Consider the following 27,799-nt stretch of genomic DNA (forward strand, 5'->3'; position numbering starts at 1 on the left):
TACAAAACCAGGCCCAGTTTATTGCCGAGAATGGGAGAGCGGGAGCCGCCTTGGGGTTAAGGCCACAAGCCCGGTCCCCGGGCTCTGCCGGAACTGGGGATGAAGGCGGCTGGGCTCCCCGCCCCAGACTGTGCAAAAAAGTGCTTTACGGCGCCAGGGCCGGTGCCAGGACTCCGGGCCGCCCCTCTGCCGGCGAGGGGCGGGACTTCCGGGAGTGACACCGCCCACGGATCCCTGAGCTGCCGGGGGTGGGGCTCCGCGCACCCCCGGGTGCCGGCCGACGGAGTCCCCGACTCCGGGGCGAGGCCTCCGGGGGCGGAGCCTGCGTGGGGGCGGGGCCGGGCGTCAGCGCGCCTCTTCGGGTTTGTACTCCGTCTCTCCCGAGGACACCTGCGAGATGCGCCGGGAGGACCGCCACAGCTTCCGTGTGAACTGGATGCTGCGCACCTGGTGCGAGGAAGAGCGGAGTGGGGTCAGCCAGGACCACCGCTCCGCGCCCCATTCGAGGCCCAGTCGAAGCCCACCTTGCCCTTAAGCCTCACCTCGGAGGGCTGCCCCGCGCCCACCACGATAAGCTTGCCGTCCTCCAGACCGACAAGCACATGGCTGCGCTCCTTCGTCACAGCCAGGCTGCGGATGGGCACCTTCATGGGCAGGGGAGGCGCTGCCGGGAGCAGCCTGGAGGGGGAGGGAGGGGATACACGAACTTGCAACTACAAGGCAGCCTGGCATCCAGCTGCCCTCGTTTGAAGGATGGCTCTGTTGACACCCTGATACAGGAAGTGACCTCCCACAGGAGTGGGGCTAAGACAGGCCCAGGGCAAGATCTCCCTCCCCATTGGGGGATGAGGAGTCAGGTGGCAGGACTTGCAGGAGGTGCCCACAGGTGTGCAAAGAGGGTGGCGGCTCACGGGGTGGGCGGGGGGACCTCCTAGTATCCTCTGCCAGTGACCACCACCCTGAGGGACCACGGACCCATGAACAGTGGGGCTCACTTGTTCAGGTGGAGGATGTGCAGGGCACACTGGGCTGTGCCCAGCAGAACGAAGTCCTCTGTCACCGCCAGGGCTGTGGGCTGCTCTACCAGGGGCAGTGAAGCCCGCAGCCTCCCATTCACCGAGTACAGGTGCAAGGAGTAGGTGGCCTGGAAGAAGCAGGAGGTGTCAGCAAGGACAGACTCCCAACCACCCCTGTCTTGACCGGGTGCCCCTTTCCCATACCTGTGCCCCCAGGCGTTCCCGCGCTGAGCTCTGAACCACGATCTGGCCCTCAGACCCCAGTGCCAGGTGGGACACGGGTCCAGGCAACGTGGCCCCCGGGGGCCGGAGTGCAGCCACAAACTGGCCACGGCGTACAGTGTGGATGATCACAGTTCCATCCTGTAAGAAGGCAGCTTAGGGCGCTGGGCAGGGCACTCTGGGTCCCAGGGACGGTGCCCAGCAAACTCGGCCTCCCCTAGCACAGGCGTACACACACCTCGGATCCAGACACGGCCATGTCCAGTTCAGTGCTGATGGCCACGCAGCTCACTGCAGCCTCGTGCCCATACAGGACCTGCATAGGCTTGGATGCCAGCCCCCCTGAGACACCGTCCTGCGGGAAGCCAGGGCTGGGTCAGGACTGGGGGCATCCCATCATCCTGGCCCTCGAACGAGGAGGCTGAGGCTCAGGAGAATGTGGGCATTGTGCAAAGCCGGAGAGCTGGAGGGCTGTGGAGCCCCAGACTTGCTCAACAGCAGCAGATGGAAGGGGAAGAGAGAAGGGCGGCACTGGAAGCCCAGTGAGGGGCAGGGGGGCTGCAAGTCTGGACTGTGGGGGCCCCACGGAGCTGCCCAGCCAGCACACCTTCTGCAGAAGCCGCCACACCATGCACGTGGTATCCCGGGAGCCTGAGATGAGGTAGATGCCACAGGTGTCCAGTGCAAGGCAGGTCACTATGTCTGCGTGGGGAGGGGAAGGTCCAGGCAGAACAGAGTAGTCACACCTTCCCTGGCCAGCCTCAGAACCCACCCCGACATGCCCCACCCCCCAGCTTCCAGGCTGCTCATACCAAGGTGGCGGCTGATCTGGTTCAACAGCTTCCCCCGGTTTAGTGCGGTCACTCGAAGGCTGCCATCCCAGTGGCCACCGCTGAACAGCAGCTTTCCATCGGGGGTCACTGCCAGGGCTTGTCCACTCACGCCACTGTCCTGTACCCATGGGCCACTCAGGAATCGCTGCACCCTGACCCAATGAGGGGGATGACAGGTGAGGCCCCCAGTGACCTTGGCTAGACCCAGCGGCTGGCCGGCCTTCCGACCGGGTGGAGGGGCACCCAACCCTGCCCGTAGCCCTCTGTCTTACTTGTTGGAGTCTTTGATGAAGCTGAAGTAGTTGCTTATGTTCCGGTCATAGGGCAACCAGCTGTGGGTGCCCAGCAGCCCGCTGGCACTCACAGTCACCTGTGAGCAAGAGGGGGCAGAGGCAGGTTTAGGGTAGAGCCAGAGAGGGAGCTGGGCGGGGTCCTGCCCAGTGCACTTACCAGCAGGTCTGGGGCCATGAAGGAGTGGAGCTGTCGGTGGGGAACCACGGCCAGCACCAGGGGGACGCCATCGCTGATGACCTGTGGGGAAGGGTGCGGGGCTGGCTGTGTCTGAGAGGCCGGCCAGGGCCCCCACTGCACCGCCTGCTCCCTGGGCCACCGCTCCTTTTGCCCTCAGCCCCCGGGGGTCACAGGCTAGGTGTTGTCACAGAGGCTGAGGTCCGTCTGACAAACATGCACGAGACCAGTGGGTCTTCAAGAGGGCATCCCAGAGAGTGAGAGAGAGCCCTGGCCGGTAGCTCAGCTGGCTACAGCATCATCCCAATGTGCCCAAGTTCCGGGTTTGATCCCCGGTCAGGGCACATACGAGAACTGAATTCATAAGTAAGCGGAATAACAAATCGATGATTCTCTCTCAAATCAGTAAATAAAAAAAGACAGTGAATGAGAAGCTGGGACAGACCAGGAAGATCCTCCCCGAGCCTCACCTCGCACTTGGTCTCACCCTTGGTCTGCCTACCGCGTTCCTCCCTGTGCCCCCAGCATGCTGGCAGCAGAGCCGAGCCTGGGGGCATTCTGAGCCGTGGCCAGGGAGGGGAGGGAGTGTCCGAGCCAGATGCCCTGCCCTGCCGTCTCGCTACGGCTTCCAGAGACGGCCCAGTGAGTCGGCACCGTGTCCCCGCTCCAGCGAAGGAGTACCCCCGCCACACTCCCAGGGTCCTCTCCCTTCCACTTCTTTCTCCAAGATGTCTTAATGTCAGTGCCCTTGATGTAGGTTTGCCATCTGCCCCCAAAGGTTGGTGAGGACAGTGGGGTGAAGCTCCTTTCACAGGAGGCTGGGGCCCCGTCTCCTCTCACCTCGGCGAAGAAGGCCTTGAGCTGGTCCAGGTGCTGGAAGATGCTGGGCGAGTTCGTGTCCAGACGCGCCAGGCGCTGGGCTGCTTCCTCAGCCGAGAGCCGAGCCGGGTGTGGCTCCTGCGGGCAGGCGGCCAGTTAGCACCACAGCGTGGACCTCCCTGACCACCACTCTCCAAGCTGGCCTGCCTTACCTTTAGCAGCTGGCAGGGGGTCTGCCCAAAGTTGCTGATGATGCCCTCCAGAGCCTTCCGTTCCCGCTCATCGGCCACGTGGTCCAGGTCCACAGCCCCTGCGCAGGCAGGCAGAGCGGTCAGGACCTCTGTGCCCTCTGCACTCACCCCTCCTCCTCTGTGCCCAGCCCCCACCAGTGCCCAGGGCACTGCCCACCCTCATAGGTGCAGTAATAGAAGACATTGAGGGCCTCCTCCGCAGCCGGCCCCCGCTGCTTGTAGCCGAAGATGAGGTCAATCCACTTGTGCAGGTGGGCAGACACGTACTCTGACTCCTGGGGGCGGGGAGGGGTGGTCAGTCCAGGCACGGACAGCTGACCCCTAACCCTGGCTGTCGCCCGTCTGTTACGTGCTCACGTCCTCACCAGAGCCTGCCGGTGCTGCTGGATGAAGTCCTCAGGAGAGCTGGCCCACGGGGGCAGCACCACGTCGCCCACCTTCTCGTTGGTCAGCTGGAGGCAGCCCAGGTCAAAGCCTGGAACAGAGGACCGGCCGTCTCCACCTGCTCCCTGGCTGCCCCGGCCCGTGCCTCCACCCCCACACCAGCTCTCACCGTTCTGGTTCTCCAGGAAGTCGGGGAAGTAGAAGAACTCGGGGATGAGCTCCTTCACGTCGGCCAGGCTGTCCAGGCGGGCCTGCCAGGCGGCCGCCACCGAGTGGAACTGCCGGTCAGAGCAGTCAAAGCTGGGGGGAGGGGCACAGGCCGAAGTGAGGCGGGGAGCACGGGGCCCGGGAGGGAGAAGGCATGGCGGGGAAAAGAACGGCAGAGAGGCAGAGGGTCCAGGGCGTCCGAAGGACCTGCCTCTTCCCCTCATCTGCTGGCCTCCCCCCACCCCGCCAGCCGCCATCTGCCCGCCACCCCTAGGGCCGCACCGGCCACTCTGCAGCTGGACGTGCAGGGAGGTGAAGGGTTCCACGCGGATGAGGTAGTGCATCACTCCCGCTGCGTTGGAGTAGTGGGTGCCGTAGTGGAACTTGTCGATGGTGCCCGCGGGGTCCTCGAAGCTCTCATACCTGGAGTCGCGGTGAGGGGTGGTCAGCGGCAGTCCTCCCCCGGCCCAACCCAACCGCCTCGCCCAGCCTCGCCCACACGCTCACTTCTCCCTCACGAGCTGGGCATGCTTGGGGTTCACCACACCGATGGGCTTGGACAGGTCCCGGAAGACAGCCGGGTTGCTGAGGTCCAGGGTTGGGGACACGTAGTCCTGGAGGACCCAGGGGAACTGGCCGCCCACCCGGGCAGGAGCTGCATGAGGATCCTGAGGGCCCACCCGCCCACTCTGCCCGCCCTCACCCTCAGGAAGATGGGCAGAGCCCACAGGTGGGGACCCCCCGCTAGGAGGGACCACAGGAGGGCAGGGCAGGCTGTGTGGAGCCGAGTTCCCTTCAGGGAGCACAGAGGCCAGGAGGGCACGAGAGTGGGGCTGGGTGTGTCTGTGTGGCGCGGGGTGGCAGGGAACAGCGGCCAAGTCTTAGGCAGCACGGACAGAGCTCAGGGCTGGTCCCCGATCAGTGCCCGCACTGGGCTGAACCGGGGCTGGCGGACCAGAGGGGCGGGTCAGGCACGGAGTGGGCCCTCACCACAGGGTACTGAGACAGGTCGTTGTAGGTCCGCCCCGCGATGGTGTTGAGCTGCATCAGGTACTCGAAGTTGGAGATCTCCCGCTGTACCCATTTCTGGGGGGCAGGGGCAGGCAGCAGGTGAGCCGCTGGGGCTGTCCAGCACTCCCCGCAACCGCAGGGCCCTGACCTCACCGGCCCCTCCCACTCCAGGGCCCTCACCTGGGTGAGGCCGGAGGCTCGCAGCATCTCCTGGGGGGAGCGGCTGCTCAGGTAGCCTTGGGCGGGGGGTCGCAGGCGCAGCAGCCACTTGTATACCTGGTTCCGTATCTGGGTGTGGGGTGGGATGGGGTGAGGCTGAGGCCTGGGGGACTGGCAAGGAGACGAGGCCGCAGCCCCGCCTGCCTTGCACGGGAAGTTGAGGAAGTAGTTGGCCTGGTCGATGAAGAAGAGCTCCAGCGCCGAACGGCGCAGGTTGAAACGCCGCAGGTGGACCTCTCGGAGCTGGGCCAGTGGGCGCTGGAAGTTGTGGCCGATGCCTGCGGGGATGGACAGCAGGTGCGGGAACCACTCCACCCAGCCCCGCCAGACCACAGCCGCCCCCTGCCCTCCCTCCGACCCGCTGCATCAGAACGCACCCTCCTCGGTCTCCACGTGCTCAGCGCTGCCGTCGTAGAAGTATATGTGCTGGGTGGTGACCTCCAGCAGCCCGGGGACCACAGCCACTATTGTGACCAGCTGGCATTCAGCGGACAGCACCAACTTCTCATGCTGCTCATCCAGTTCCGCTGCCTGCATCCTGGGGGTCAGCACCAGCTTCAGGCTCTAGACCCTGGGCCCCCCTTCCCTAGGCGCCCGAGGAGCACATTCTCCGAGTGCCATCAGGTCAGAGGGGAGGAAGGAGCTGCACAGGGTCCGGGCTGGCCCCAGGTCCTGCCCCTGGGTTTCTTGCCAGGACACGAGCTCATGTTCCCAGAATTCCCTCGCTCAGCCCCTGCCGCTCCCACCGGCCCCATCCTAGCTCTGGGAGGCCTAGGACGAAAGAGCAACTATCGATTCTGTTATGTTAGCTCTCTCCAATCCCCCACCTGCTTTGGGACAGGCCCTCCAGGGTGTTTAGCGCTACAGCAGACGAGGGAATGGACTCAGGGGTCGATTCCCCGGCACGCACGCATGCACGCACGCACGCACTCTCGGAGCCGACCCCTGGCCAGCCGCCCCCGTCCACTCTCTCCCGGCCCCACTCACGTAGTCTCCAGCGAAGCCAGCTCATCCTCGCCCAGCTGGTCTTCCTGCAGCTCCTCGGGGAGGGTGCTGACTTTGGCCTCTTTGGTCACTGCTAGAGGCAGCGAGGCCTCCTCGGTGGCTGTTAGGGGGGCCTCACCTGCAATGGGGCCAAGGGTGCTCAGCCAGAGCTAGGCAGAACGGCATCTGAGGTTGGGCGGACCCAACCCAGCACACCCTCTCACCTAGGTTGTCGCGGAGGGCACTGGCTTCCAGGTGCGAATTGAAGCGATGGTTGGGCACCAGCTTCAGACGCATGCGCGAGTACGTCTCAGCGCTGGACATCTTCCACCGGGGTGTGGGCGGGTCCCTGTAGATTCGTCCCAGGTGATTCCTCCCAGGCCTCACCCCAAAGGCAGTGTGGCTCTCCAGGTCCCTCTCTCCCTCCCAAGCCCCGCCCCTGCCCCAAGCTCCACCCACCTCAGAGCCCAGGCTCCGCACGGGCAGGAGAGCTGACGCCACAGCGCCCCCCAGTGCAGCAGGACCGAGGAGTGCTGGGCTGCCTGCTGCTTCAGCACCGAGGCATAGCGGAGCCCCTCCTGGCGCGCCCGCCGCTGCACGGGTTCCAGCACCAGCTTCTGCGCGGTGGGGAGAGTAGAGCGATAGGTGAATCCCAGGGGGCTGCTTCCTCTTCCGGTCCCCGCCCGTCAGGGGTCCCCCACCGCAGGAGCACACCTGGAAGTCCCGATGACTATGTGCCCGCTCCTGCTGGCGCCGCTGCCCGCTGCTCATGAGTGTGTCGTAGCAGGAGTTCCAGAAGCCCGACATGAGATCGTGGCTCTTGGCATAAGTGTCCATCTCGAACTGGGACATGGTGGGCTGCACCTGGAGGGTTGGGCAGGGAAAGAGTGCCAGTGCTCGACTCGGGCTCCCAGCCCACGCTTCTCTTCCCCGTGCCCCCACCTCCGGGCACCTGCTTGTCGATGAAGTGACGCCATTCGGGGGTGGCGCAAAAGTCCTGGAAGTCCTCAAAGAAGGTGGGGCTGCCGTTGGTGGGCGGCAGGGAAGGCAGCCCCCACTGCAGCCCCAGCGGTTCGTAGGCACGGTCCAGCAGCGTGCGCACCAGCGGCACCAGCCAGGAGCAGCGCTCGGTAAATGCAGCAGCCCTGGCTGGGGGCTCCTGGTCCTCGGCGGCCACATCGCAGGCGTGAAGCGCCCGCGACAGCACGGCCTCCAGTTTGGAGAGCACGTAGCAGGCCTCTTCCCGGCGCATGGGCACCGCGGTCTGCAGCAGCGAGTGCAGCCTCACGTGGGCCTGGGCGTGCAGCTGGGGGCAGAAGGAAAGTGTGGGTGGCACCCAGCCGCTCCCGGAGCACGCTGCACCTGCCCCTCCCCCACGACCACCCTGGGCTCACCTGCGGGTCCTCCAGCAGGATGTAGCCAAGCACGAGGTGCAGCCCAATCTGCGCCATCTCTCGGAGATCCGAGGGGCTGCCGGCCAGGTGGGGCCAGGCTCCCAGGCGATCAAGCAGGCTGCACACACCTTCGAAGAGCTGCCACACAACATGAGCCCCGTGGCCGTCACCAGGTGAGGCCAGAGTCCCAGGGGAAGGGAGCAAGGTAAGGTCTGGGTGGGGAGCCAGGTTGGGTTTGTGCACACGGGCAAGTCCTCGAGCACAGTCACCTGTGCCAGCCCTCCCAGGATTGCATGCATGTACACATCCCCCCAGACCCGCGGGCTCAGGGGGCACACGGCTCACACCCCTCTGAGCTGGCGCACCTTCTCGCTCCACAGCTCCTGGTTGCCGTGGCCCTCCGCGCACAGGAAGTCCTGCAGCAGGCGCAGCAGCCAAAGCACCTGCTGGATGAGGCTGGCCAGGGCCCCGGGAGGGGCCTCTTTGATGTCCGTCAAGGCTGACTCCAGCATCATCTCCAGGAGGCTGGGGATGGGTGAGGGACTCAGGTGTCTCCCTGACCGCCTGCCTCACCCTCGGGCTTCCGCCCGCCCCCGCCCTCCCGAGACGCCTCCTCACCTGCGCTTGATGCAGTCCGGCGGGCGCACGAGGGTGGCCGAGGCCCCCAGCTGGGTGAGCACTGAGAAGACCTGGCCACGTTCCCGCCACGAGGCCTCGTCGCTGCCTTCCACGCCCCGCCACATCACCAGGAACAGCACGTTGGTGAGCAGGTTGCACAGCTCCTCCTCGGGGGTCTGCTGTGGGCACAGACGGGAGGTGTGAGGGGTGGGCTGGGGGCGCAGGGGATCAGGCTGACCCCACATGACCCCTGTTCAGCACCCCTTGCCCACCACTAGTAAGGACAACAGGAGACAGAGCATTCCACCCACAGGTGGCCTGGCTCTGAGGCCTGGGTGAGCGGCGGTGTGGCCTTGGCCACTGCCTGGATCCCAGGGGGAATCCTGGGGTTTCAGAGACTCCTAAGGTCTGGCGGTTTAAAAATTACACCCCAGTCCTCACAGGCCTCGAGAACTGTCCTGGAGTCCTCTGGAAGAACGTCACAGAATAAGCAGAAGTCCATCGCCAAACTCATAAGCACCAGGTAGGACCCCCGGAGCCGTCCGCAGGCCTGGGAAAGTCTCTGCCCCGTCCCGGGACCCCACCGGCAGCTGCGGCTGCGATGTCAGATAGGACCGCACCTGGAGGAAGGCTGCACAGCCTGCCCCGGGTTCCAGGGGTGTCCTCCCTTCGTGCCCCGCGGTGGCAGAGAGCGGGCCCGTCTCACCTGTGGGTTGCTGGTATTAGAGATGTCGTCCCCGCTGACGGTGGGCTCAGGGAGGCTGCCATCCTCCAGCACGTTGGACAGGCTGGAGCTGTGGCGGCCACGGGCAGCGGGGAAGGGCCGGGGTCCATCCAGCGGGGAAGGTGTGCCAGGCTGGCTGGCCGGAGTAAGAGTCCCACTGCCGCCGCCGCCACCGCCGCCACCTGTGGTACTGCCTGAGCCCATGCTGGACCGTTCCAGGCCCAGGTCAAAGGATGCGCAGAACGGGGACAGAGCTTGGTAAAGGGCATCAGGGTCAGGGCAGGGGGCCTCTGAGGGCAGGAAGACATCCGAGGGGTCGGGTGACTCCGAGTGCGGCTTGGGCACGGCTGGCTCTGGGGAGGCGGGCTGCTCGGGGGGAAAGGGCAAGGGACTGCCGGCTGTGGCGGCCTCCAGCACATATAGCCGCGTCAGGACATCCTGCCAGCCGGCCTGCCGGGCCAGCAGCCGCACGACGTCGGGCTGTTTGTGGATGAGGTGGAAGAGCTGGGGGCGGGGGCACAGCAAGTGAGGGGCGCGTCCAAGAGATCCGCCCCCCGCCCCCGGCCCCGGGGCTCTACGGGGGACGCTTCCAGAAACCCCTCACCCCTGGCAGACAAAGTGAGTCCTCAGGGTAGCTTCCCCCGCCCCCATCAGAGCTTTTGCTTCCCATACCCACCTGGCGACAGATGTACAGACGGACGCTGAGGTCAGCCTGGAGGGACAGCTGCACCACAGCCATCAGGTCTGAGAGGTTCGGGCAGTCTGGGAGGATGGCCAGAGGGGGCCTGAGCGACTGACCCTAGCAGGGGCTGCAGTCCCCTGCTGGCTCAGCCTCAGCCCCTGTACCAACGCCTTCCCTATTTCCACCTGCCCTCTTCCTGGATCCACGTCACCCCTCTACCTGGCCTGCCTTTTTGCCCCAACCAGGTCGTACCTGTCCCCAGGAACAGCTTGTAGAGGTTCTGGCAGAGCTGAAGGGAGACCGCTGCCTCCGGCAGGCAGGCGACAAGGCCCTGGAGGCCACACTCTCGCAGCCAGAGCCGCTGGTGGCTCTGCTCAGACAAGCGCTCATTCTGCCGCAGCCTCCGCAGGATCTGTGTACGAATGGTGGGCGGTGTCATCACCGGGAAGAGGTTACCGTAGGGGGGCAGTCACCACGCGGGTGTGCGGTTCCAAGAAAGGCTTGCAAAGGCGGCTTCCTCTGCCAGCCCAAGGCCTGCTGCGCCTCCCTGGACCTCAAGCACGGGCCACAGCCAAGGGCATGCCAGGGTTGGGTGGGCTGGTGTACCTGGCAGACGCGGTCGGACAGCAGGGGCAGGGACCGTGGCTGCACTAGCAGCGCCAGCAGCACCTCCAGGCTCCCCGGCCCCAGCAGGAAGGCAGCCAGGAAGTCCTGCGTGGACGAGCTCTGCAGCAACGCCAGCAGCAGGTCCAGGACGCCCAACACCTTGGGGAGACGAGGGCTCACACTAGGCTGGGCCTCCCCACGCGGTCCACACTCCTCCCCTCCACCAAGCCTCCCCGTCACCAAGGTCCAGCCTACCTGGCCATCATCACCTGAAGCTGCCAGAAAGTTCAGCACGACCTGCAAGTCATCAGCTGAAGGGCTTCGTACCAGGAACTCCCGCGCCAGGCCCAGGAGTGAAGTCTGCACCGTGCGCAGGTCGTCGGCCGCTAGAGGGCGCTCCCGCTGCGGGCTGGACGGGTCCCCGCGAGCATGCACACCCACCCAGGGTCAGGGGAACACAGAGGCACAGACAGGACAGAACAGGGAGAGTGGGCAGTGAGCTGGCGGACCTAACTGCCCCGTCCCCAAGGCCGGAGGCCGCTGGGGCAGCCCCTCGGCCTTCTGCCCGCTGACCAGCCTCACCTGTAGTGGGTGCGTAGGGCATCGAGGATGAATTGGACCCCGTACTTCTTCCGCAGCTTCTGCCTGTGCTCTCGGACTATGCTGGACATGTACTGGATGTGGCCTGAGTGGGCATCAGCAGAGGGCTCAGGCCACCAGGGTGAGCTGGGCCCTTTCCAATCCTCCTACCAGCTGCCTCCAGGGAGGGTCATGCTCCCCTCAGACGCCCCAGAGCAAATACGTCCCCTCGGATCACTCAGAGCGGGGTTGTAACTTCTTAGAGCCTCTACCACCACCCTTCCCGGCACTGTCCCTTCACCCGAGTCCCCGCACCTACCAAGGCGTACAGCAAAGTCGCTGAGGGCCCAGAGGTGAAAGTTGAACAGCAAGTGCTGGTAGAGCAGGTACAGGAGGGGTCCACCGCCCTCAGCTGCCACCTGCTCCATCAGCAGCTGGGCAGACATGAGCACATTCATGTCCATGGCCCAGCTGGGCACCTGGAGCGGAAGGAGCCGGGGTGAGACGTCAGGCCCCGCCCACCCGCTGCCGAGCCCCTGCCCCGCCCACCCGCTGCCGAGCCCCTGCCCCGTCCGGCACAGGCGGACGGACACAGGCTCCTGCCTGCGCAGAACCCCTCAGGGGCTCCGTCCTTCTACGAAGTGCGAGCTCCCCAGCCTGCCGTGCGGAGCCCTGTCCCAGCCTGGGCTCAGCCGAACCCTGCCCAGCCTTCCAAAGCCCCACTCCAGTGCCACCTCTCCCAGGAGGCTCTCCCTGACGAACAGCATCTTGGTCCCCAGACCAGCTGTCCCCGCCATCAGATAGGGCAGACCCCCGCCCCGCCCGGCAGGCTCACCTTGCGCAGGAGGGCCCCGACGATGGCGGGCCCCTTGCACTTCACCAGGCTGTCCTGGTTCACAGCGTGGCCCTGCAGCAAGTTCCGCAGCATCAGCAGGAAGGCGGCCACTGCGTTCCTCTCCATCCGCTCCTCTGCCGGCCACCAGGAAGAGGACAGACGTGAGTCAGGGGCCCGCCAGTGGCCACAGAGACCTCAGGTATGCCAGTACACCCTCCGCCCCACCATAGCACCAGGGACACTGACCTGAGGACTTGCCCAGTGGGAGCAGCAGGCCCTGGCTGTTGTGGCCGGAGGTCAGTTCGGGCCCCACAAGGTCATGTGTTTCAGCTGGACCTGCCTCGGCCGCTTGGGGCTGCGCGGCCACGTGCTCTAGCAGGGGCAGCAGGGCACCCATGCCGCCCACACAGCTCACCACATCCTAGGGTCGGGGGCGGCTGTGAGATGGCAGCTTTCTGCCATTTCCTGACCCGCACCACCCAGCACGCCCTCCCGTCTGGGAACTCGGGTCCGGGGAGTTTTGCTCCCTTGAACACAGGTCTCCTAAGACTTCTTAGGCCCGGACGGGTAGCTCAGTGGGTCAGAGTGTCATCCCGACACACAAGGTTTCCGGTGAGATCTCCGGCCAGGGCACCAGGGAATGCATCGATAAGTGGAACAACAAATTGATGTTTCTCTCCCTCCCACCTCCCTTTCCCTCTCTAACACCAATAAAATAAATAAATAAAAAGACCTCCCAGGTCACAGTGTCCCTCCCCAGCCCGCCCTGTACACGTGTACCCATGCTCATGCCTCCCGCACACACCACCCACACGCATGCACACACCTTTACGTCCCAGGCCTCCACCGTGTGGCCCGTCAGGCGGCCGTCCAGCCCATGGCCAGGGGACAGGTCCAGGCAGATGTTGTTCTTACAGGCCTGAGGGCATGGAGTGAGCAGGGGACAAGGGTCAGCTGGATGAAGGGGCGGCAGACAGTGCGGGAGCCGGGGGGAGGTAACGGTGTTGAGCCCACTGCTGCCCCCCGCAGTACCTGAGGTGAGTAATGGAGGAGCAGCTTGGTGTCAAGTTCATGCAGTTCACTCTCAGGCTTGAAGGGGGCTGTCTCATTGGGCCCTGGGGGTTGACAGGGGCCTTCAGACCTGGCTGAGCGTCCGGCCAAACCCCATCCAGAGCCCTGATCAGAGGACCCCCAGGGATGCCTTCTTGTGCCAGACCCCCAGTTTCTAGCCTGGGCATTTTAGGACTCCCAGCCACCTGACTCTGGGACACTGGAGGAGGGGCTGAGGCCAGGCGGGGGTGGGGTGGGCGCTGCATACCCAGGGTGCACAGGACCCTCAGGTCCTCCGCCTGCAGGGCTTCATGGAAGATGGCCACGGCCCCCAGCTGGCCCTCCAGGGAGGTGGGGCTGCCCCAGCGCGTGTCCTGCGTGCCTGCAAGGGTGGAGCTGATGCTGCCCTCCTGCAGGGGGGCCGTCAGCCCAGACCCCCGGCCGAGCTCCGTGGTGGCCGGGACTGACTGGGAGCGGGTGAGGGAGGGGTGAGCATGCGCCATGGCAGTGGGGACTGGCGGTGCGGGCGGCCCCGTGGTGGTGGTCGTGGTGCGGTGCCCAGCGGAGCCAATGCAGCAGGAGGAGAAAGGCTGCGGGGTTGGGAGAGCAGTCAGGTCACGGTGAGGCCTGGGGTTCCTCACAGTGACCCCCACGGCTGCACAGCCCCCAGAGGCGAAGTCTGAGGCCTGGGGAGGAGAAGACGCCGGGGCTCCGGACCCCACCCTGCCCAAGTCCGCTCAGCCACCCAGAGCTGCCCCCATTCCCCCTCCCGGCGCACCTCGCTGAGGGAGGGGCAGCGGAGGGATGCGGTCTTGACCAGAACGCCATCTTTGTAGACGTGCGCCAGGTTCTGGCTGAAAATCCGGCGCCCGGGCGCGTGGACGACAGTCACGCAGTGCTGGAACGGAAGCCACAGCCTCAGGCTGTAGGTTCAGGCTCGGTGCTCCCTCCACCCTCCTCGGCCCGGTGAGGGTGGAGGCTCACCCAGGCAGAGTCGGCGAAGGTCACATCAGGCAAGCTCAAGGTGAAGTACTCCTTCCGCGTGCACACGGCCACCACCAAGGCCCCAGCCGCCGTGAAGAAGGCCTCGAACCCCGAGCCGCTGCTGGTGAAGAAGCTGGGGGCAGGAGAAGCCTGTCACGCCTGCCGGTTCTCCTACTCACCTGGCCACTCTGCCCCCTGGCACTCACCCACCTGTACAGCTGCTTCCGCTGGAGTGGCCGGGTGGGGGCCTGGGCGGGGGCCGCAGCCGTGGGATGCAGACAGAGCCAGGCATGGAAGGTGAAGCCGGTTCCTGGCCATCGCTGCACCGGGGGCACCATAATGCCCGCCATGCTGGGCGTGAGGTCAAAGTAGTGGAGGGCTCGCGCAGGGCCCTGGTGCCGGGCCATGCCCGATAATGCTCGAATGATGGCGCCCGCGTGTCGGGCCTGCCCCGCCTCAGCTCCGCCGGGCCCCGAGTCCAGCCCCGGTGGGGGCCGAAGCAGGCGACGCAACTCCAAGGGCCTTAGTGACACTCGGCCCAATGCTTGCAGCAGCGCCAGCAGCTGCTCCTGGCAGCGGGCCCCCAGGGCTTCCCCCACGCCGAGCGTCTCCAGCAGGCAGCCCACCAGACCGGCCTGCACGCACGTGGCGCGGCTGGCGGGGCAGCTGTCGCAGAGCCAGCGGAGGCGCTGTGCTAGGAAGAGTCTCAGCTCGGCCGTGGGCAGCGCCGGCAGCCACCGCATCAGCACCAGCACCGGCTGCTCGTTGCGGATGGGTGGTGGTGGGCATGTGCTGTGGTCGCCCTCCACAGCCTGTGGGTGGAGAGAGTGTGGCAGTCCCCGGGCAGCTGGCGTGGAGCAGGCCACCCGCCGACAACGGGGCGTCTTCCCTCAGCTTCGGGCCTGAAGCGTGGGAAAGCAGCACGTGCTCCCCACGCTGCTCACAGGGAGCGTCCGAGGCTCAGAGTGTCAGAGGCGCGTGGACGACGGTCAGTACTAATGATAGCCCTTCCGCCCCACTAACCCCCAGACCCTGGCTGTCGGTCTGGGTTGGCCTTAAACCTCAACTTCCCGTCCCCAGGATAATCCTGGGACTCGCTGACATGCAGCAGCTTCCAGACCCACACAGCCCAGCTTCCTCGCCCCAGTGACACTGACACACGTGGTCAGCCACAGGTCACAGTGTGCACCGTCCAGAGTCGGCACAGTCCCCACGGTACAGTGCAGGCCCTCCCCGGTGGCCCCGGCTCAGCCCCGGCTGCCCTCAGGGCCCTGAGGCCAGCCCCTGCCCTCACCATGTTGAGCAGCTCTTGCAACAGCCGATGGGTGGGGGGGCCGTGGCTCTGCAGGACCTCGTGCAGGTGCGGGTAGCCAATGCGCTCCTTGAACACCTCCTGTGCAGGGGCGTGTGGGCGGGGAGGGAACGTCATGGGGGCCCAGGGCAGACTCACGCCCTTCAGAGACCCTGGGGGGGGAAGTAGCAGTTTTCAGGGCTCCCTCGCCTGGTCTGTGCTGGCAGGGGCGGGGGCCGTGGAGGGATGCAGAGGCGGGGGGTCACCTCAGATGCTGCAGGTGGCGGTCAGCCAGCAGGTGCCAGCCCTGACCCGGGACATCCAGCTCCAGGGCTGACTGAGGACCCTGCCCGCCGCCCAGTGGCCCGAGCTGCACCTCCCCAGCTCACCTGCTCTACTGGCCACCAGCCAGGCTGGTTCTGGGGCCACGTGTTCAGTGTAACCCCCACCCGACCCCCTACGGCAGGCGGACGGCGGCGGCCTCACCTTGGCTGAGGGGGAGCCACTCATGATGCAGGTCAGCACTCTGACCACGTGGACGGCGATGGCATCTGTGTCCTGGTCCAGCACCTTGGGGTGGGGAGGGGCAGTCAGCAGAGGCAGGGGCTGGGGTGTCGCAGCTGGCAGCACCCTGCAGCCAAGGAGCGCAGGGCCGGGAGCAGGCGTCTCGGGGCAGGGGGGCCGAGCAGGTGAGGGCTCTGGGAGCAAGGCACTCCTGCCCAGGCACCAGGCCCTCCACTCCTTGCCTGAGCTGCGGCCCCTCATCCTGACCCTTGGGCCCTCCATCTGGGCAGCTTGGCAAGACCCTCTGACAGAGGGGCCAGGAAGGAGCCAGGGCTGCAAAGGGCCTCGTTGGGGCAGGTCAACAGCGGCCCCTCTTGCCACACCTGTCTGATGGGCTCTGGGCCTCTGTGCGCCCCCACCCCAACCCAAGCCCCGCCCCCCCACACACGTGCAGGCCGGCCGGCAAGTGCCCCATCACCCGTGATGATTGACAGGGGGTCGGGGAATTTAGGGATAATCAATCACAGAATGTTACAACTGGAAGAACCTTCGAGACCTTTGAGTCCTACCCTGCCCCTTGCCCACTAGATCCAGGGGGAGGACACTGAGGCTCACCCTGGCTGAACCCCACTGCCAGAGGCAGGAGCTCACGGGCCTTGCCCTGCCCTGAGCGTGTGAGGGGTCAGGAGGGCTGGGAGAGTTCTTGTCAGCTGCTGCTGCTAGGCTGTGCTTTGGACCCCCAGCTCTGCCTGGCTCCCCAAGTGACCTTGGGCCACCTTTCGACCCTCTCCAGGCCTCAGTTTCCCCATTTATAAAACCCGGGGGCCTCGCCTGCCTCGTAGATGGACAGACACGCAGGCTCTCAGAAAACGGCCAAGTGCAGCAGACACACTGGGCCGCCTCCTGAGGACAAGGCCAGGGCGGGGCTCTGGGGGTGGCGGCCCAGGCATCGAGGCATCAGAGGATGCCCCCCGCTGAGCCCAGCACCCCGAGGCTTCCTAGCCCCCGTAGAAGGTGAGGCAGGGAGCACCTCAGGAGCGGGGGATGAGAGGGTGGGGCGGCCCAGGGACCTGTGCAGGGCAGGTGCGAGGGCCCGTGGGGAGAAGTGGCCCCATGCAGGGGGCCCTCCATCTGCGGGAGCGACCGCAGTCCAATCCCTGCATAGCTATCTGGGCTGTTTCCCTCCAATGAAACGGGTGCAGGCGGCTGAGTTTCGAAGGTTCCCTCCAGCTTGGCACAGCCAGAACCCAGCTCCCAGCAGCGACACTGGGCAGGACACAGATGGCTCCTGCCAGGTTCCCTCCGGCAGCACGGGACACCCAGCCCCATGGCCAGGCCACACCGGGCCTTGCACCTGTCCGCACATCCCCTGCGTAGTGCAGGGGAGGCTCACGGAGGGAGCCTGGTGGGGGGTGCATGCCCAGGGAGGTCAGTTTCTGAGCCAGTCCGCCCCAAGGTGGTACCTTCTGGACATCGGGCTCGGTCAGTAACCGGGTAGCCAGGTCACTGTCCCCCTCAGGGGGCGCCCGGGCCTGCAGGTACAGCTGTGGGGGAGGGGGAGGGCACAGGGTGGAGGCGGAGGAGAGAGAGGAGGAAGATGAGGGAGGGACAGGGTTAGAGCAGGGCCTGGGGCGGCTGCCTGGACTTGCCCCAGAGGGGAGGGTGTGCCCCGAGCCCCAGGCTGAGAGCCCCTCCGGGCCCTGAGGGGAGAAAGCCGAGCTAGCCGTGCCCTGCTCGGAGGCGCAGAGCCGGCGGTTAGGTGGGCAGCGGAAGACACTGCACACAGACCGCTAAACCGTCCTGCTGCCCCCGCACCTGGAGCCGGGGCCGGGAAGGGGAGACAAGGGGCCAGGGCAGCTCTCGTTCTTCCACAGCAGCCCCTCCCTGGGGGACTCAGAGCCGTCCTCAGCCCCAGGCCCGCCTGCCACACTGCCACCACCCCGCCAGCCACGCCCCCCGCCAGCTACGCCCCCCAGCCTGGTGCAGCCCGAGCCCCGCCCACCTTGCTGTTCTGGATGAGGCGGATGAGATGTTCAAAGCAATTGTTGCTGAGGAAGGTGGCCTGGAGCACCGGCCTGTCCTCGCAGGCCAGCATCATGGGGATGGCATCTGTGGAGCGGTTGAGGGTCAGCCCTGCCCAATGCCCTCCCAGCAGTACCTGCAGTCCGCCTTAACCTTTCTCCCTGTACTGCCCAGTCCAGCCTTCCCATCGTCCCTTGGGCCTTCCCCTCGCAGGGCCACCTCCCCAAGAATCTGGGAGTCCACACCCACCGAGCATGCTGACTCGGAGGGAGACAAGGGCCTCTTCAGGGCCTGGGTTGGGCCCCGCCGGCCAGTCGGCATTAAGGACTCGGAAGTAGCCCTCCAGCAGCATGCGGAGCTCTGGCGCTCGGTGGGGCGTGCGGCTGGTGTGCAGGACGTGTGCCGCACCCACCAGCGCCTCCAGCGCCAGCGACACTTGGCGGGAGTCTGGGGCCGGCCCACGGCCGCAGCCCTGCACCACATCCAGCAGGCCCTGCACGGAGCCGGCGCTCACGGCCACCTGCCCATTCTCCTGCAGCGGGGGACAGGGATGGCCAGTGGGCAAGGGGCGCGCCCAGCAGAGACCCTGAGACGGCTGCCCCCCCGGCCCACAGGCTCCGCCCAGCCTACCGTCCCTCCGGCAAGGATGGCGCCAAAGAGGTGGATGAGACGCAGCAGCAGCGTGGGAGGCAGGCGATCTGCATCCTGCAGGCTCTCTGGGTAGGGTGGGGTGGGCGGGACAGGACAACGTCACCAAACTTGCAGGGCTGTGGATCCGCCAGGGGTCTACACGAGAGGTGGGAGCCTTGGGGTGGGGGTGGGGGTGGGGAGGCCTGAGGGGGGCACAGCACTTCTTTGGGGAGCTTAAAAGGAACATGGCCTTGCCCTGAGACCCTGGCTAGCTCCCTAGACCCCAAGCCCTGCAGTGGAGACCCAGGGGTGAGCACATCCCACCCCCACTCTGCTCCCCACGGAAACCCGGGTTCTAGTTTCTCAGATGCAAATCTCCCGGCCTCCCTGCCTTGCGACGGTTGGAGCTCTGGGGACCCTGCTTGTGTCTAGCATACATTTGCCCCCCCCACCCCCACCTGTGCCCCTTCTGGGGAGTTCTAGGGGCTTTCACAGAGTCATATGTAGGGTGGAGAGGATGCCAGGCCACAGACTGAAACCCAGAGAGCAGAAAGGACCAGTCCTAGGTCACATGGGTGGTGTGGGTGGGGGGCAAGGGCAGGGCTGGCCTGATTCAGGGGCGATGGGCTGGGAGGCCTAACGGGGGACAGGGCTTTAGAGGTGAGGCCTGGGAGCACAGCTGGCCTGTGAAGGGGGGGACCCAGTGGCCAAGGCTTGGTGGTGGGTCACCTCGTGCATTCTAGGGATGACAGGACGGGACCACCGCCGGGGTGCAGGGAGCAAGTGGGGCTGGAAAGGAAGGCTGGGGGGAGGGGCAGGGTTTGATCCGGAGGGTGTCAGGCCAACTGCCATTGACAGTGGTGGGAACAAACTCCAGTTTGTCCTGAGAACAGCGCTCAGCTAGTGGGACAGGGGAGGCTGGGAGCTTCCCGGGAGGCTGTCCCTCCTAGAGCTGTTGCCGCCCGTGTCCCAGACCCAGGCCAGCAGCTCCGTGAGACATCCAGAGACCACGAAGCACTTTCTGCCCCAATCAGCCACCGCCCTCCCCCGCCCAGCTGCCCCGCTCAAGGCAGCATCCAGCCCTGAGCCCACCTGAGGTCCTGGCCAGTGTCCTTCCACTGGCAGGAGAGGGGACCCAGGAGAAGAGGGTGCCCAGGGAGAACAGGGGCCAGAGACACCCTGGGCGGCAGCTCCTCCAGGAACGAGGGAGTAGGAAGTGGAGGCGACACCAGTGAGGAGGGGTGGGGGCCACAGGCACAAAGGGGTTGCACTGGGCGTTTTAAGATGGTCCAGATCAGAGTGGGGTACAGGTGCTTGGGGGAGACCCAGGAGACTGGAGGGAAGGGGGGAAGGAAACTGATGTCCCCACCTGATGCAGGCCTTCGCTACAGCCCAGGTATGACTCATTGTAACGCCCTTTCTCTCCTCTGCCCCTGAACCCCCCCCCCCCCCCCACACTGGCAGAGTTCTCTCCCACCCGGGTGCAGCCACCACTAAGCCCACTAAGCCGACCCTGTGTAAGGGATGGGAAACAGCAGGAAGGGGTTCTGGCTTGGGGGCGGGGCCCTAGTGGGGAAGGGGCGGGGCCTGACCTGGAAAGAAGCCTCTGAATTCAGCGGGCAAAGCAGCGGGAGGGAACTTGTACTTGCTCTTCTCCTTGGCACTGATGACTTCCCTGGGGGTGGCGATGGGGAGGCCAGGGGCCGGGTGAAGCCAGGCGCTTTGCCCTTCCCCACTCATCCTCCCCTCACCAGCCTGCACACAGCCCCTCCCACCTCCACACCTTCGCCAGAGCGGCCACCCCCCTCCGCCGTCCTCTCCCCAGCCCCCTCAGGGTCCTCTGCCAGAGGGAGGCCGGCTCTCACCCGCTGTGCTGGCGCCGCCAGGTCTGGTAGGGGTCGAAGAGGCCCTCGCTGAGGAGGAGGGCATGCAGGGCTACCTCCTCCAGCTTGGGGCCCTGGCCCTCCTGCAGCGGCGGGGATCCTTTCAGCTGTCGGAGGGGGGCGTGGGGAGAAGTGGAAGGGGAGGTTAGCCGGGCACTGACTACCACTTGCCGCCTCCCCAGGTACAGCCCGCCTCACCTTGGCCACCAACCGGCTCAGTAAGGCCAGCACGCGGGGCACCAGCACCCGGCCCCAGCCTGCCTCCACATTGTCCAGGTTCCTGGGGAGCGAAGGATGGGAGAGGTCACAGGAATATGCCGCTGCCGCCTCTGGCCCACAGGTCCGTGCTCCCCCCACCTTGGTTGGAGAGGACAACAGCCACCCACCTGCAGAGGACGATGAAGAGCTTGAGCAGCAGCAGGGTTTGCTCCAGGTCCCCCTCGTCCAGCTGCTCGGCCAGCACCTGCAGCGGGTCCAGCGGCAGCAGTGGCACCTCTGCACCCGCCTCCTCTGGCCTGTGGGGGGGAAAGAGGTCACTGGGCGCGGGGGACCCTCCTCGGCCTTCCCTCCCCCCTCACAGCTAGCGCCAGCCTCACCTGCGTGGCTCCAGAGATGAGATGGAGATGCTCTTCTCGAAGGTGCCGACAAAGGCCTTCAGCCACTGCTGCAGGTAACCCAGGTCCTTCTGCAGGTTAGGGGGACAGGGGTGGGGGCGGGAGGGGAGAATGGGTGGAGGGGGATACGGGGTGGACAGGGAACGGAGGCAGAGCAGTCGGGGGTGGAGAAGGGAGTGACAGGTACAGGTGGGGCCCAGGGAGGACAGGAAGTCGGAAGGTCAGCATCAGAAGGTTGTTGTATGTACTGACCACTCTCCAGGGCCCCCCATCTGCTTTCCAGTCTCTGGTTCCCACCTCCCTAATCTTGGGGGCCCCCCCGGGCAGGCCTGACATAGGCAGGGGAGGGAGGGGATTAAGTGCATACACGCTGGTGTCAGGTCTGAGGGTCTTCCACCCACCAGCCAGCCCCGACCCAAAGCCTTGGGCTGGGCTCTCTCGCCTGCCCCCTCCTCCCAGCTCAGCAGCCACCGGGGCAGGACAGCCTCCTAGACTGTAGACCCCAGGGCGCAGATGCACCGACGGCCAGGCAGACCCACGCACAGGCACATCCCCCGCGCACAGGAAGGATGTCCTACCACACCCCAGGAAACTCCGCCCACCCTGGCTGGTTACCTGGACCCCAGGCCCCAGAGCTGGTTCCATGGGCAAAAGGGGCAGAGGCTGAGCCCGAGTCTGGGTGCCGCCAGGGAAAATTGGGTGTGAACGGGAAACGTCCCCTCCCGCCCCAGCCGGGGCAGGAAGCGCAGAGTCACGGTGGGGGAGGAGGGCCGCTTCCTCCCGGCAGACCGCAGGGATGTGGGGGGGCCCGGGGCACCCAGGGCCCAGCAAGAGAAGCTGTGTGAGGGGCCTGACCCAGCACCAGGGGTGGCGCCTAGGGTGCACAGAGGCAGGTTTGCACTGCTCTGCGGCGGGCTCGAGGACCCGAGGCTAGTTTTACAGGCGGGAGATGGGGCCCGGGGTGAGGGCAGGCCTGTCCCGGCCCAGGTTCTCACCCCTGCCGCGACTGTGGCCAGCACGGGATGCAGGAACGCACTGGGGGCTCCCTGACCTGGGCTGGGGGCAGGCCGCTGTGGCGCGGGTGGGTGGCTGGGGCTGTCTGCCGGGGGAAAGGGACCACCGAACTGCCCGATGCCGTGGGGCTCCTAGACCTGCTTGCTCTACCCCAAGCCTGACATCAGCCCTGGCTCGCCCGGTGCCTTACCTCAGGGCTCACACCTCGCCTCAAACCCTTCATCCCCGCCCCCCAGCCTCCTCACTGGGGGAGGTTACCAGGGGACAGTACACAGTACCATGCTTCAATGGTACCCGGCGTGGAGCGCATCTCCGAAACTCCTCAGTCACCACCGCTGTCCCATCAGCCAGCCTCCCACCCTGCCACGAGCTTTAGGGCGAGTCCACAGTCCCCCTGCCTGCAACCGAAGCCCGCACGGGCGGGGCCCTCCGCCTTGCCAGCTTGGGTGCCCATGCTCACAGGTGCCCCAGCCTGAGGTTGTCACTCGCTGCCCCACCCAGAGGTCTGCACGTGCTTTCTGCTCTCCAGGTTTCCTCTGCCTAACCGCCCCCCCCCCACCAGAAGCAGCGCCTTTCCCCAGACCCACCCCCGTCCGGTGCTCCGGAGGCTGGGGTCGCCTGACACACGTGGTTGGGGGTGCAGGTTCTGGAGCCCGGACTGGGTTCTCGCACTCGCTAGCGTGTCACTGAACACGAATGTTCTCTTTGCACCGCAGGGGCCTCTTTAAAACCCATCGGCTTGCTTGACTGGTCAAGACCCTCCCACTACACCCACCAGCACGTGGTCGGGCCAGTGGGGGCTCACCCCCAAACCCAGGGGCTCCTCCGCCTTCCCAAGCCTCTGGCATTCCAGGGCAACACTCAGCGTCTCCCCCCCGATCTCCGTGAGGGAGAGATGGGGGGGGGCAATCCCCAGCGCGCTGTCCCAGGCACATGGAATGGGAGTCTCACGGGGGGCCCCAGCAGAGAGCTGGGAGTGGGGAGGGAGAGGAGACCGGAGCTGCCCAGGTGTGAGTGCGCACCTCCACTCCAGGAAGAGGCAGGGAGATCCGGGACAGGGTGGGGTCTGATCAGGATGACCTGTCTCATGCCTGGGGGCCTCCCCACTCCGCAGCGTGGGGGCGGGGGGGGGTGGATGGCAATGAGACGTGGAAGGCGACTTCCGACTGTACCAGGAGTGGAAGTCAGACTCGGAGGACTTCAGACCGAGGGCTGAGGCAGGAAGACGAAGGAGACTTTGCCAGGGCAAGGACACCTGAGGACAGTGGTCCAAGTGCCCAGGTGGCGGGGCCAGTTTCTGCCCCTTACTGGGGGAGGGGGTCTTGGGAGGCGTAGACCTTCTGGTCTCCATAATACCCATGTCCTATCACTGTGGAAACAAGTAATTTCCTTCGAGGGTCCCCAGAGTAAGAGACCTTGTTACCATGGGGACCCTACAATTCCACATCAGCTCCCGAGTTGCCATAACAACCCCAGGGATTGAACTCCCCCCACCCTGAGCTCTCCTTCTCTCCCTAACTCTCCAGTCCCACCCCCTGCAGTTGCCTGGGTAATGAGGGCAGGGAGGAGGAAACCCCGGCTGCCCCAGTGGGGTATGGAGGGGCCCGAGCCACTCCACCGTCCTTTTTCCCATTATAAGAAGGCGAACTGGGGCACAGGAAGGCATATGACCCAGCTAAGGTCCCCGAGGGAGCAGAGGGCCTGACTGGGTTTCCATGAGGTCAGCTGTCAGGGGTGAGGAACCAGGGAGGGGTGGGCAGAGCAAGGTCAACTCCAGCTCTGACCCGGCCTCCCTGGAGCCCTGAGTCCTCAATGGCCAAACTGGACAGTTCAGCCTGGACTCCCCACCTGGAGCCCGAATGTCCGTCCTGTCCTGACCTTTGCGATCTGGAGTGCTCCTGGGCCCGGTGCCCTTAGCTCCTTGTCACCGCGGGCGTTTGAGGGACACCGCTGCCCCAGCAGAAAGGGGGCCACTCATTTGAATGTTACTTTGCATAATCTTTACATGCTGCCCTATACCAGCCTGTGGGGTGCCGTCCCCAGCCCCTTTACCCTCTCACCCCTTTCCCATGCCCTCCCTGGAGAGGCCCTGGTGGGTGGCGACCCCCGGATGTGACTCCACCTGTCCCCAGGCCCCCCCTCACTCCGCTGTCATGTTCTTGCTCCCGCTGCTCCCGTCCCCTGTGGCGTGGCTTCCTCCATGGGTCCCTGCTGTGGGTCTCTCCTCTGTCCAGCCGTTCAGCTGAGCCCGGGGGGCCCTACTCAGTGTGAGGTGCGGGGAGCTGCACCCCCATAGTAGCCACACAATAAGGGTTAAAAGGGGCACACCCTGAGCCGAGGCCCGGCTTGGTCTGGGGAAGGGGCGGGGAGGCTCCGAGTGGAGAGAACAGCCCGGGGGGACCCACCCGAGGCTTCCTGCCCACAGGTCTAGACCTTTCCTGGGTAAAGGGGTGCAGGGCAGAGGCTGGGCAGGGCCTCTGCTGGGCTCTGCCCCAAACTTGTCTAATGACCTTGGTATGACCCTGCCTTGGTTTCCCCATGAGGACCCTGAGGAACTCAGATCCAATGACATGTCACTCTCCCCTCCTTCAGGAGACACCCACAGTCCCTTCCCCCACCGGGGCCCACAGGGGTGGGGCTGGGGGTGGGGGGGCCTAAGTCTGGGATCTGTGAGGGGAAAGGAAGGGCAGAGAGGGGGTTACTCCCTAGGGCGGGCCAGGACCCACAACTGGGGAAACAGGTTTGCCAGCTGATGTCAGCTCTGGCTTCCGAAGGGAGGGGCACAGGTGCTGGGGGAGCCTTCCGGCTGAGCGGCTGGCCAGCTCAGGGGTCTCTTAACACCCTTTATCAGTGCAACCCTTTACCTTAGCTCCCCCCTCCCCCTAAGTACACACGCACACTCGGTCCCTAGCAGGGCCCCAAGCAGCACAGCCACCGCTCCCTGGGAGCCGGCGCGCAGGGGTGGGGACAGCGTTCCGGGAGCAGGAGCAGCACCGAGTGGGCAGGAAGGCTGTGCTGAGCTTCCTCTCCCCAGGCGGCCTGGCCCCGCCTGGCTCCCAGTTCACGCTCACATCCTGGATTTGTTTGCCAGGCCCCGGGCTATACCCCCTGCCCGTCCAGGCACCCAAGACTGCAACCAGCCAGCCTGTGCCCCATGCCTGCCCCCTGAGGAGAGGAGCTGGGGGGACGAGGAGAGTCAGCGCAGGGAAGTGCTAAACACCTCCTGAAGGAATAGGGGGGCTGACCATTTGCAGAGATCATCTGGAAGGGGTAGCGGGACGCACCCTCCCTCAGCCGCATGCCACCCAGCCTGATGACCCGTCATTAACATCCCTCAGACTCATCACCTGGTCACAGGTGAACCTGCCCACGGCCACAGGGGCAGGTTTCCTCCTGGGCCTTTCACTCCTTTACAAAGACCAGCCCTTGGAGATGAAGACCGAGTCTGGGGCGAGGGGACCCAGGAGCCTTCTCCAGCCCGGACCAGCCACACTGGCTACCGCTCTGCAGCGGCCACACAGGCCACCCCTGAGGTCAGGGCTGTGCCAAGCTTGCAGACAGTGAAGCTCAGAGAAGGAAAGAGCTTGCCCCGGGTCACACCACAGAAGGACTCTGCTCCACACAGTACCTCCTGCCAGGGGCCCGGACCTCTGGCCACCTGAGTGGACTCAAGAAGCCGTGGCCCTTATGGCCTGGATTCCAGGTCCCCGGGGCCCCAGGCATGGCCTGTAGTCCTGGGAGACAGCTGGGCAGCCTCTCCACAGAGGGCCAGCTGATGTGAGCATGAACTTCCCCCCGTGACAAGATCGGGGGCACACAATAGTCCATTGTGCCCAGGGCACACCTGAGCCAGGAGCACGATGCCAAGCAGGTGCAGGGAGGGAGGCTGGTGCTGGGTGAAGGGGAGGGGACATTGCCCAGGGATTCCTCCCTGTGGCAGATGCAGAAGAAAAGTGGGGGCCCATGTGCATGAGACACAGAGTTCGGGAGACACCAGGTTCTCAGCTCTGACAGACGCCTAGGTCAGTCACTGTCTTCACCCTCGGAGGCCACCTGAGGCAGCCTGAGACACGACCCGGAGCTCAGGATGAAAGGGCGTCCCTCCATCCCTTTCCGACATTCTTCCTAGCTCGCCCCGCTCCCGACACCCTCTGCATCTAAGGCAAATCTTTTCTTGGACCTGGACCTGGGGCTGCTCGGGGTCAGGCAGGAGCTCGTCACTGCCGGCTCCCTGGGGAAGGGGTGGTGTCAGAGTTGACTCCAGTCGACTGCAGTAGGGACGCCTCGGCTGCACACCCCTAGCTCACTCAAACTCTAGGGCCCTGATCACCCAACGGGGCCACACCCACAGGAGGGGCAAGACTAAATGCAAACTAAGGCTCTCGGCTCCGGCCGACCCCGCGCCAATCTTTCATTTCGCTTCCCGGCCTCAGTTTCCCAATTTGTAAAAAGGGAAAGTGCCGGGCGGTCTCGGTCCAACTCCTTCTCCGGCAAGACTGACGCCGAGCGGTCCCCATCCAAGAGGTTCTTATGAAGTGCGCGCCCGCAAGGATAGTTCCCCAGGTGTAAGTGCCAGTGGCACCCGAGGGCCCGGGGCGCACGCGTGTGTGCGGAGCCCGAGCACGCCCAGCGCGCGCGAATCTACGCGGCCCCGGCGGCGCGGGGTGCAGGTGCAGCAGGCGCGGGACGCGCGGAGCTGGGGACACGGCGGGAGCGGGGCGGGGCAGCCTCACCTGAGTGTAGTACAGCAGCCACAACTCGTAGAGCCGCTCCGAGGCGGCCATGGCCCGGCCCGGCTCCGGCCCTGCTGCGCGCCACCTGCCGCCGCCGCCTCCTCCGCGCCGCCCGCCGGTTGCCCTCGGCCAGGCCCATGGGCGGAGGGCGTCACTCCGGGGCGGAGCGGCGAGGGTACTACTGGGGTAAGTAGTACTGGCCCCCGCCGCATTGAGCCACCCAGATCTGCACGCCCCTCCTCCCTCCGACCGCCGCCCGGCTTCCTGCACTTAGCTGCCGCCACCGCCGCCCCGCCCCTCCTGGGACCATGCAAAGGGCGGGGAGCTGGGCGGAAGGAGGTGCCTGAGGCCCTGGAGGGCGCCCCATAGCCCCGCCCTCCGCAATCCGCCCCTACCAGTGCCTTGGAAAGGGCCAATCTGAGCCCTGAAGATGATCGGGGTCAGAGATTCCAGACTTGCCCTGGGTCCAGATACGCCTGAGATTCAGCCCGCCCGGCTAGAATTGCCACCCTTCGTGCAAGGGAAAGGCTCGCGGGGTGAGGGGAAGGAGCGGCAAGCCATGGACAGTGTCCAGGGCCCTTCAACAAGTGATGATAACACTAACCATGACGACCACTTGTAGAGCTTACCACGTGGCAGGTGCTGTTCTTAGCGCTTTGTGAGAAGACCGAAGTGGCACTTTTTGCATCTACTGTTTGTGGAGCAGGATGGGGATCAGAGAACAGCAGGACAAGCCTGAAATAGCCTCTGGGAGGAGCAGTGCCCCCCATCTATCGGGCAGATCCCTGGGAAATTTAGCCAATCGTCGGCGGTGCTCCCCTCCAGGAAGCTTAGTTGCTCTAAAGAAAGCACCCTCCACTCCAGGGTTCAGCACTTATTTCACATCTTTTGTTTTCTTTAACCGTAAGACGTTAAAGGCAAGAGGGTGCCTCATGCCTTTGTTTTACAGAAGGAGAAACCGATTCCCAGATGGGCCAAATTAGGACTACCTGTACAGCCAGGGACAGAAGCCAGACTACCGCTTTGCTGGGCCACTGCCACCATGCGTCTTGGGCTTCTTTCTCTGGATCCACCTTTCCAGCCCGCCTGGGCGGTGAGGGAGCCCCCTGGTGTTGGGCAGGGGTCAGGCCCTTTGTTGGGGCTGGGGAGAAGCTTGTGGGGGCTCAGAGAGGTTGTAAGGCTTGACTAGATGTAGGACTTGACCAGCCTGGAGCCCCCCCCT

At 65.5% G+C, this 27,799-nt stretch overlaps 1 protein-coding gene across 6 annotated transcripts; it reads right to left on the reverse strand.

The window, feature by feature from the left end:
• NBEAL2 (neurobeachin like 2) lies at positions 1-26,837 on the reverse strand. Of its 6 annotated transcripts, none has more exons than XM_036030418.1 (54): positions 26,578-26,837; positions 20,813-20,901; positions 20,603-20,731; positions 20,415-20,496; positions 20,199-20,323; positions 19,926-20,008; positions 18,334-18,419; positions 17,953-18,235; positions 17,684-17,790; positions 17,145-17,225; positions 15,664-15,747; positions 15,181-15,279; positions 14,097-14,698; positions 13,887-14,019; positions 13,681-13,800; positions 13,171-13,492; positions 12,885-12,967; positions 12,679-12,771; positions 12,099-12,273; positions 11,853-11,986; positions 11,337-11,496; positions 11,021-11,123; positions 10,694-10,847; positions 10,439-10,597; positions 10,085-10,244; positions 9,827-9,912; positions 9,133-9,654; positions 8,427-8,602; positions 8,174-8,333; positions 7,809-7,946; positions 7,367-7,720; positions 7,129-7,278; positions 6,874-7,031; positions 6,639-6,763; positions 6,418-6,553; positions 5,808-5,968; positions 5,392-5,708; positions 5,191-5,286; positions 4,708-4,832; positions 4,483-4,623; positions 4,163-4,293; positions 3,975-4,084; positions 3,767-3,884; positions 3,571-3,668; positions 3,380-3,496; positions 2,522-2,602; positions 2,344-2,441; positions 2,051-2,223; positions 1,846-1,940; positions 1,477-1,593; positions 1,221-1,379; positions 996-1,144; positions 543-678; positions 1-447 (listed from the first exon to the last, which is right to left on the reverse strand). In XM_036030418.1, the coding sequence occupies exons 1-54, from the start codon at positions 26,626-26,628 to the stop codon at positions 346-348; spliced, it is 8,226 nt and encodes a 2,741-aa protein (XP_035886311.1). In that variant the 5' UTR covers positions 26,629-26,837; the 3' UTR covers positions 1-345. The 6 variants fall into 6 exon arrangements, with proteins under 6 accessions (XP_035886311.1, XP_035886312.1, XP_028373952.1 ...); XM_036030419.1 differs by having other exon boundaries at positions 6,874-7,028; positions 8,427-8,605; XM_028518151.2 differs by having other exon boundaries at positions 8,427-8,605; positions 26,578-26,836.
• Positions 26,838-27,799: the final 962 nt, after the last annotated feature.

This window comes from Phyllostomus discolor, chromosome 7 (assembly GCF_004126475.2).
Source record: "Phyllostomus discolor isolate MPI-MPIP mPhyDis1 chromosome 7, mPhyDis1.pri.v3, whole genome shotgun sequence".
Lineage (NCBI taxonomy): Eukaryota > Metazoa > Chordata > Mammalia > Chiroptera > Phyllostomidae > Phyllostomus > Phyllostomus discolor.

Excerpts from the sequence above, each read along its gene's own strand:
- NBEAL2 (XM_028518151.2), bottom strand. The coding sequence starts at position 26,628 with ATGGCCGCCTCGGAGCGGCTCTACGAGTTGTGGCTGCTGTACTACACT. Across the intron at positions 18,236-18,333 it reads CCATCCTTGCCGGAGGGACG|GAGAATGGGCAGGTGGCCGT; the intron begins GTAGGCTGGGCG and ends CCCCCGCTGCAG. Across the intron at positions 10,245-10,438 it reads TGTCCGACCGCGTCTGCCAG|ATCCTGCGGAGGCTGCGGCA; the intron begins GTACACCAGCCC and ends ATTCGTACACAG.